The sequence below is a fragment of the Neltuma alba genome, unplaced genomic scaffold, assembly GCF_004799145.2.
Source record: "Neltuma alba isolate B1F8T4 unplaced genomic scaffold, ASM479914v2 tig00011396_pilon, whole genome shotgun sequence".
Lineage (NCBI taxonomy): Eukaryota > Viridiplantae > Streptophyta > Magnoliopsida > Fabales > Fabaceae > Neltuma > Neltuma alba.
Window position 1 is genome coordinate 117,227 of NW_021636085.1, and position 8,867 is coordinate 126,093.

The window sequence follows — 8,867 nt, forward strand, 5'->3', positions numbered from 1 at the left end:
AGTGATACAAAATGTTTTAAAAACACATTACTCAAATCCCAAATCTGTTCTCCTGGTACAATTGGAGATTTGTTGAATTTGATAGACTAATTTGAGATTTGAGCATTTTGGTTGGATTTAGATGAGATTTCCCCTTACATAAAGAAATTAAGGAAGTGAGATATATTAATTTGGCTTATGAATGACTGTGCTTTTTAATAATATAATTTTCTCGCTTATAATGGAAATATACGTACTGAATGGGAATCTCCAGTGCATCATCATATCGGAGGGAAATATTGTTTGGAATTTTTGACTAAAACACGTTTATTCGTACAATGAACATGATATATGATACGTGAAATTATGTGGCTGTCAAAAGTCAAGATGCTGATTTTTTAGGGCCGCATATTCTTTTGATCTTTTCTCAGTTTGGAATTATTCTCTAACAGAAAAAAAAATGATTTTGACATCATCGCTTGTTGAGAAGTGAGAGCCGGATGGAATGGGGGGAGAGAACAAATAATGGACCACGAAGAGTGAAAAGGACCACTCTTAATTCAAAATCATAAACTTAAATTGAGAGAGAATGACAATTAGGTCTTATAAAAAAGAATTTAATTACCCTAAAGTCTATTGATATCTGAAAAGCACGTAATGATAAGTTCCTGAATAAGGAATGACAGCAAGTTCATACTGGTCACTTGTTATTAAGATTTGTTGGTAAGTAAATTTCTTTCTTGGAACTTCTTTAAATTAATGGATCTTTCCAATTTATACACACACACATATTCAATGTGGAACTATTTACATCAACTCGAGTCTACCCATACTTAGATATCCTAACATGTACATATTGATTAAAACGAGTTTATTGATTAAAACGAGCTTAGACTAAGAGCCCGAGTTCCACTTTGGGGGAACATTTGAACCACGAATGATTTCGGAATAAATATAGTTGTGTTAACAAGCATGGAAATTAAGTATAAAAAAAACAAGTATGGAAATTATCCATCATTATATCAGGCCAAAAATTTTAAGTTAAATGGTGACATAGAAGCTATTGATTTGATTATTATATATTCCTTTAGTCTTATTTACACGGTAGAGAGAGAAGATATTTTTTGTCCTATTTATAGGACATTAAGAGAATTTTTTTTGTATGAATGTATAATTTTACCCCTCATTAATATTGGTCTTATTTATTAATGTGTTGACTTTATTTACATCAGATATAATATATATTAAATATGGATAATGTTGAAAAGTTGTTAAATTTTAAATGAGAATTAATGAAATTTAAGATTTTTTTTAATCTGTATAAAATATGCTAAAAATAGAATCATGCGACCATATATTAAGAGACAAAAATTGTATGAATCCTTATTTTAACCGCGGCAATGTATAGGAAAGTTAATGAATATACGATTCCATTGGACAGTCAGCTCACGTCGTATTGATATAATTGTTTTTTTTTTTTGGGATTTTTGGACACTCCTTTAAAGCTGTAAAAAGTTAGTACCTAGATAATCAATTGTCTTTGGCCAAAAAAAAAAAAAGATAATCAATTGTCAGCTTCCTTGCACTGTTACAATATGATACTACCTCCAATCTTTAATAAAAGTTAGATAACTAATTTATAAATATTAAAAAATTAATTAAATTAGTTATTTATAATAAATAGATATTGTCTTTTCTAAAATACTTATATCAATTATATGCGTTGAAACAACCAATTGATAAGATTTTTTAACATGTGCAATCATTATAGGGATTACTTGAGAGTGAAATGGATAAATATTAGAGATAAAGTGGATTAAGTTATTATATTTAGGACCAATTACAAATTAAATCTCCAACTAGCTTTTATATTAAATGCGTGGTATAATGGAAACACAAGATTATTGGCAGGACCACGTGTATGAAAGGAAAACTCTGAAACACGTGTTTGTAATGTAGCCAGGGCACACAAACATTCTATTAAATACTACCTCTTCAAAGCCATAAATCAGCTTAAGCCAAATTCAACTAAACTACTCCCCTTGCTCTCCCCCCTCTCCCTTTCTTATTATTCTCTCTCTATAGTTTCCAACAATGGCTTCCCTTCATTATCCTCCATTTCCATCTGGGCTAGAGATTGAAACGACGACGTTAGATGTAAAAGAAGCATCAAGTTGTCCAACAAAGACGAAGAAGAAGAAGGATGATATTGATGGAGGAGAGGAGAAGGGGATATGGCTGACGTGGAAGGATGTGTGGGTGACAGCTTCTTCAAGTGGGAAGAAGAAGAAAGGGGTTAATGGAAGCAGAAAAATACTGGAAGGTCTCACTGGTTATGCAAAACCAGGACAGCTTTTGGCCATTATGGGTCCTTCGGGTTGTGGCAAGTCTACTCTTCTTGATACTTTAGCAGGTAATAATTAATTTTCTTTCACTTTCTACATGCTTTTTTGCTCGTATATAGGATGATACTCCCACCTGTATTAAATATAAGAACTAGTTAAAAAGTAAGTTTTTACTATAAATGTAAAACTTTGACTCAATTTGTCTCTCAGATTTATTATTTTCCTCCCAAACCACCTCCATTGATTACATACACTAATGGCTACAATCAATGAGGACAGTTTTCACATGGGGATAGTTTAAAAAAATCAACATTTTTTTTTTGTAAATAATAAACTTAGCCAATTTTCTTCATCTATGTAAATCATTTAGATATACAGGATTGGCTGGAGTATATCGATATACTGATATAGTTCACGTAGTAAGTTGGATTTCATGCATATATTCCAATTCTGTCAAAATGATTTGTTGCCTTAAGTGAAATGATGATTAGTGCTATCAAAATGATCTTCTGTATTGTCTGTTTTGATGTGTATCACATCCATTATGCATACTAAACAATGAATGAAGATAGCTAGTGAAAACTTTCTTGTCTACAGAGTTAAAGGCATCTTGGATGAATAAAATTTCTTTATAATGCACAAAAAGATTAGTAGAACTACGTATTCTTACGCACGCACACACAAATATATATATATATATATATATATTCTTAAGTATATCATTATGGGTACAAATTTGGCTAAAAAATTATGTTTGGGACAAATATCACTTTAAATTATTATGGATTTCCACTTGCAATTATTGTAGTACTTGAAGACGTTAGACGCGTGGCTCACAGAAGACCCATGAAACGATATTTTCCACAAACCCTCTATTATTGCATAGCATTGAAAGCTACAACTGCATATAAACATCTCATTAAATATGTGACCGTTATTGTCTGGTCCAAAGTATTTCATTCCTTTTAAATTATAAAGTATTTTTCGTCAAATAATATGTTTAAAAATATATATGGCATTTTTTGGTTTTTAAGCTGTAAATATAAAAATTTAAGGATCAACCGTTAATTAATTACTAATTGAGACACCCTATTAAATCAGGATATATATAAAAAAAGAATGTATTTTTAATAACATTAACTAATTTATTGATTGGGTGTAATTTAGTTAAAAATGCTTTATGATTTTAAACCAAGGAGTACCTATCATACTTGGTTGTAAATATCACTTTCAGATGTTATGGATGTGTCCACAGCTTGGAGACATCTGTGCGGTTCATAGAAGACCCCTAAAAGTCTAAAACCATAATTTCTACGAACCCTCCTTTATCGTTTCATAATATTGAAAGCTGCAACTATCATGTAGAAACTCATTAGATATATATGACTGTTGTTTCCTAGTAGTCAAAACTGCCCCCAAAGTAGATAATAAAGGGGAAACTTCCGTTAGGGCTTGTTTCACACTGTAAATTAATTTGATCAACTAGGTGGGTTAGTTGAATAGAAAACAAGATAATTATACTCTCTGGGTCAATAATTATACTATTCTGGTTCTAAATACAAGAGTTACTTAAGTAATTTGATTAAGTTAAAAAAATTAGTTAAGTTAGCTATTTATAACAAATATGGGTTGATCTCCCTAAAGTATCTTTTTAAATTATGACTGTCCTTGGATGAAAACTCTCTTAACATGTATAATCAATAGGAATACTTTAGATAATGAATTATAAATTTGAGAGACAAAATAGATTGAAAAGATCTCATATTTATAATCAAATTCAATATCCAAATAACTCTTATATTAAGAATTAGGGTAGTATCCCACTATAAAGTTAGGAACGTAATTAGGATAATATTTTTCTTCTCATATCATTTAATTGAAGTTTAGAAAAAATGATGGCATTCAAATAAGGGCGAAAATAATTTAAAAAAATTTACACGTCAACTAAATTTCATTTTCCCCCAATTTCCATTGTATCTAAATTTAGATAAAGTAGGTTTTATAATGAGTAATCGTGGGAGTATAATACGTACAATACATTTTTTAATAAAATGATGAATAGAGAGAATTCAAATCGGAATTTGCTAGGGAGAAAGATTTTGATATATTTTTTCTTTTCTTAAGGTGTGTTTGACCAAAACTTTGAAATGAATTATAATTACAGGGAGATTGGGTTCAAACACAAGGCAAGCAGGGGAAATTCTTATTAATGGCCACAAACAAGCACTTGCTTATGGCACCTCGGTACGTAGACTTTTTTCATCCATTAAGAAGAAATTGTTTCTTCCTCTCAGATATAATATAATGTTTAATTTTCTATATGTTTTAATTTGTTATTCCCTCAGTCCTTAATGTAAGATTTAATTTGAGGGTTGATGTTAGTCCTATATATAAGACAATTTTTTTTCAAATTAGTCATATTGATATTTTCTCAACAATAATCAAATAGAAGAAGAAAAGAGAAAATTAAAGGTCAGATGGGTACTTTTTATTACGTGGTCACATTCTACGGGAAACTTTAAGAGAGACAATTGATGGAGTGTTACGATAATGAATAATTTTATTATCAAGCATGTGCTTAATTTAATATGTGTGTGCCTGTTTAAAATTTCAAAATGTTTCTACTTACCTCCACTCGTTTTTATTACAAGACATCTTTTTAAGAAAATTGGTTGTTTCTGTTATAAATTGCTAAATGGTATTAATTATATTGATTTAAGATTAACCCTTATTTAATATTTAAAAGTTTGATTGTTTTTTTAATGTAATTCATGGTATTAAATATGGATGCATTTAAAAGTTTGCCAGGTTAATGACTTAACCAAATAAGGATGGGAGGGAATATTTTACATAGAGAGAGAGAGAGTACCGAGAATATTCAAGAAATTAAAAAAAACGACATCTATCGATTAAAAAAAAAAAGCCACAAGATAACTAGATCTCAAAATTTTCTTTATCTCCCTTCTTAGAGTTGACTGGACGACTGCAGAAGACACATGTCCAGTTAAATAAGAATTTAGTAAAAAAAGATCATGTTAAATAACATACTCTTCATCACAGGAAAACTAGCCACTTTCTGATGAATTTTAGGGTAAGTAGGCGAAAATAGTAAAGCAAATAGTCAGTGTCAATAACCCTAAAAGATTCAAAAAATGATGCACTTCTACATTGTTTCTTTCAGGCGTATGTGACCCAAGATGATACTTTGCTCACAACCCTAACAGTTGGAGAAGCAGTGAACTATTCAGCTCAGCTTCAATTACCAGACACAATGTCCAAGGAAGAGAAAAAGGAGAGGGCAGAGTTCACAATAAGAGAAATGGGTCTGCAAGATGCCATTAACACCAGAATTGGAGGTTGGGGTTGTAAGGGAATCAGTGGAGGCCAAAAGAGGAGAGTGAGTATTTGTATAGAGATCCTGACACGTCCAAGACTTCTGTTTCTTGATGAACCAACCAGTGGACTTGACAGTGCAGCCTCGTACTATGTCATGAGCAGAATCGCCAGCCTTGATCGAAAGGATGGGATCCAGAGGACCATTATTGCATCCATTCATCAACCTAGTACTGAAGTGTTTCAGCTTTTTGATAATCTGTGTCTTCTTTCTTATGGAAGAACTGTGTTCTTTGGTCCTGTTTCTGCAGCAAGTGAGGTTAGGGTTTGGATCCACATGGCTTTGTTCTGATCTCATGTTTCAATTATAGACTAATGTACGCTGTTATATGTTGTAGTTCTTTGCTTCAAATGGGTTTCCTTGTCCTGCTCTCCAGAATCCATCCGATCATTTCTTGAAAACTATAAATAATGATTTTGATGATCAGGTCTGCTTCATGCACTATATAGAGTTAAACATTGTATTAGCCACTGTGTAGCTAAACTCAGACATCAATTGATTGAGATTCTCATTGGTTTAGCAGGACATTGAACTGGGCTTCGTTGGAACTCAAAGAAAAACTACAGAAGAAGCAATAGAAATGCTTGTGAAATCATACAAGTCTTCTAATTTGAACCAACAAGTTGAAGCAGAAGTAGCAGCGCTATCTCCACAGGTATAGATGTCAGATCCATACTTCATCCTTATCAAGAGCATAAATTTTATAGGAACTATACATACATATATATTTATAAATATATATCAAATGAAGAAGCTAAGATAATGAACTATGTATAACCAATATACATGTAACTGTAATGCAATTGTGCGTTTCAGGAAACTGGAATGGTGGAGAAGAAGAAGGAGAAAAGAGGGCATGCAAGCTTCCATACTCAGTGCATTGTTCTTACAAAGAGATCATTTGTGAACATGCGTCGTGATGTAGGCTATTACTGGCTACGCCTTGTCATATACGTCGCCGTGGCGCTAGGTCTGGCCACTGTGTTCTATGATTTGGGTACGAGCAAAAGGTCGTCTGTTCAAGTAAGAAAGAATAACATATTATTGGAGCATGCTTTGAGACTTCGTGACATTCTTAATTGCAAGCAGGTGATCCACTTTACAATACTAATTAACAATTTTGTCTGCATTTGTTTATCCTTGTTTCAGGATAGAGTTTCACTTCTTGCGTTTGTGTCTTCCTTCATAACTTTCATGACCATTGGTGGATTCCCTTCATTTGTAGAAGATATGAAGGTATATATCCTCCTTCATCGAAATGATCCATATACGAGCCTTAAGGTTTTAAGTTAAAATATTTTACGGACAAGTCTTCAATTTTACTGATATAGGTATTTCAAAGAGAAAGGCTAAATGGGCACTATGGAGTGACAGCCTATGTGATAGGAAACACATTATCTTCAATCCCATACCTAGTGCTCGCGACTCTCATTCCTGGGGCCATAGCCTATTACCTCCCAGGCCTTCAAAATTCTGCTGAACACTTCATGTTCTTCTGCAGTGTGCTATTTTCATGTCTGATGTTAGTTGAAAGCCTGATGATGATAGTGGCTAGCATCGTCCCTAACTTCCTCATGGGAATCATAACCGGTGCTGGTCTTCAAGGCATCATGATCCTCGCAGGAGGCTTCTTCAGATTGCCCAATGATCTTCCCAGAATCTTCTGGAAGTATCCTCTCTTCTACGTCGCCTTCCATAGATACGCTTACCAAGGACTGTTCAAGAACGAGTTTGAAGGACTCAGATTTGATAATCATTCTGGGGAAGAGATTCTGAGAAACGAATTGCAAGTCAACATGAGCTATTCTAAGTGGGTTGATCTTGCCGTTCTTCTGGGGATGATCGTTGTGTATAGAGTTGTGTTCTTGATAATCATAAAGGGCACTGAGAAGATGAAGCCTGTAGTTGCTTCTTTGCTTTCTGGAACTCCTAAGAGAAGCATACAGGTCATGGCTAATCCAAATGCTACACCTTTACAGAAGGCTTTGCATAAATTAAATCCAATGAGTTATTAGAATGAGGTCAATGCGTATGCCTCGGATCAATGTACTGGACTCTACTTAAAATATTACTCCTTTCGTCACTTATTATAAGATCTAATTTTTTGAATAGGTTTGTCTCTTTTTATAAGATCCCTTTTGAGTTTGTCTGAATATTTAATGCATTATTACCTATTTTACCCTTAGTTTAATGCATTTAATGCATTTTTTTTCATTTATCTCCCTATTATTCTTTCACATCTATCCATTTATATATAAGGATATATTTGTAAAAAAAATTACATTTGCTACATACTAATTGTTTTTAACTAATTTTAACTGTCTTCTTAAACTGCGCAATTTAATTAAAAAAATCTTATAATAAAGAACAGAGTAGTAGTATCTAATTAATACTTCCTCTACTTGTGTTACTTTCTTTTAATTCATATGCATTAATAAATATAGTTGAAAACATTAAATTTGTCATAAAATTCAAATAATATTTAATGGGGTTAAAATGCAAAAATACTTATTAGCTGTTGTCAAAAGGGCGCACAACACCTTATACTTTTCTGAGGTACAAATCTAACAATGCAAGTTTAAAATAGGTGCAAAAATATCAAGACCGTTAAAACAAGCTAACAACCGTTTCTTTGAATGGTGGGCCCACAATATTTTTATGAAAGGACAATAATACCCCAACTAAAAAAAACCTCTCATCTCATCTCCAACCTCTGGTTCACTTGCCAGAATCTCGTCTCCAACATCTCTAATCTCAGAGCAACTATGCCTCATTCTGATTGAGATCTGAGATGGCAGAATGACGATGATGACGGTGAGGTCTGAGAAGGTAGAATGCCGATGACGACGGTGAGGTCTGAGACAGTAGAATGTCGATGACAAGGCGAGGTCGGAGACGACAGAACACTGACGACAATGGCGAGGTCTGAGACGGCAGAACACCGCAGGTGATGATAGCGAGATCTGAGATGATAGAATGCGGGCTACGACAGTGAGATCAAGACGGCAGAACCATGGCATAACTACCTCTGTTGCATCCCAATAGTGTAGTTGTTACCTCCATGTGCCAACTCTTTCTCTTCCTTCTCTTTGGAGATACAATTACCACCTTCTCCTTCTCCTCCTTCCCTCGATCAATGAATTATTTTG

At 33.2% G+C, this 8,867-nt stretch overlaps 1 protein-coding gene across 2 annotated transcripts; it reads left to right on the forward strand.

Moving 5' to 3' along the window:
* The first annotated feature begins 2,008 nt into the window (after window positions 1–2,008).
* Window positions 2,009–7,848, forward strand: LOC114712821 (ABC transporter G family member 11-like). 2 transcript variants are annotated; one of them, XM_028897369.1, is made up of 8 exons: window positions 2,009–2,392; window positions 4,489–4,568; window positions 5,506–5,976; window positions 6,056–6,145; window positions 6,239–6,373; window positions 6,535–6,741; window positions 6,868–6,954; window positions 7,050–7,848. In XM_028897369.1, the coding sequence occupies exons 1-8, from the start codon at window positions 2,074–2,076 to the stop codon at window positions 7,731–7,733; spliced, it is 2,073 nt and encodes a 690-aa protein (XP_028753202.1). In that variant the 5' UTR covers window positions 2,009–2,073; the 3' UTR covers window positions 7,734–7,848. The 2 variants fall into 2 exon arrangements, with proteins under 2 accessions (XP_028753202.1, XP_028753203.1); XM_028897370.1 differs by having other exon boundaries at window positions 6,242–6,373.
* The last annotated feature ends 1,019 nt before the right edge of the window (window positions 7,849–8,867 follow it).

Excerpts from the sequence above, each read along its gene's own strand:
- LOC114712821 (XM_028897369.1), top strand. The coding sequence starts at position 2,074 with ATGGCTTCCCTTCATTATCCTCCATTTCCATCTGGGCTAGAGATTGAA. Across the intron at positions 2,393-4,488 it reads TCTTCTTGATACTTTAGCAG|GGAGATTGGGTTCAAACACA; the intron begins GTAATAATTAAT and ends TTATAATTACAG. Across the intron at positions 5,977-6,055 it reads CTGTTTCTGCAGCAAGTGAG|TTCTTTGCTTCAAATGGGTT; the intron begins GTTAGGGTTTGG and ends TATATGTTGTAG.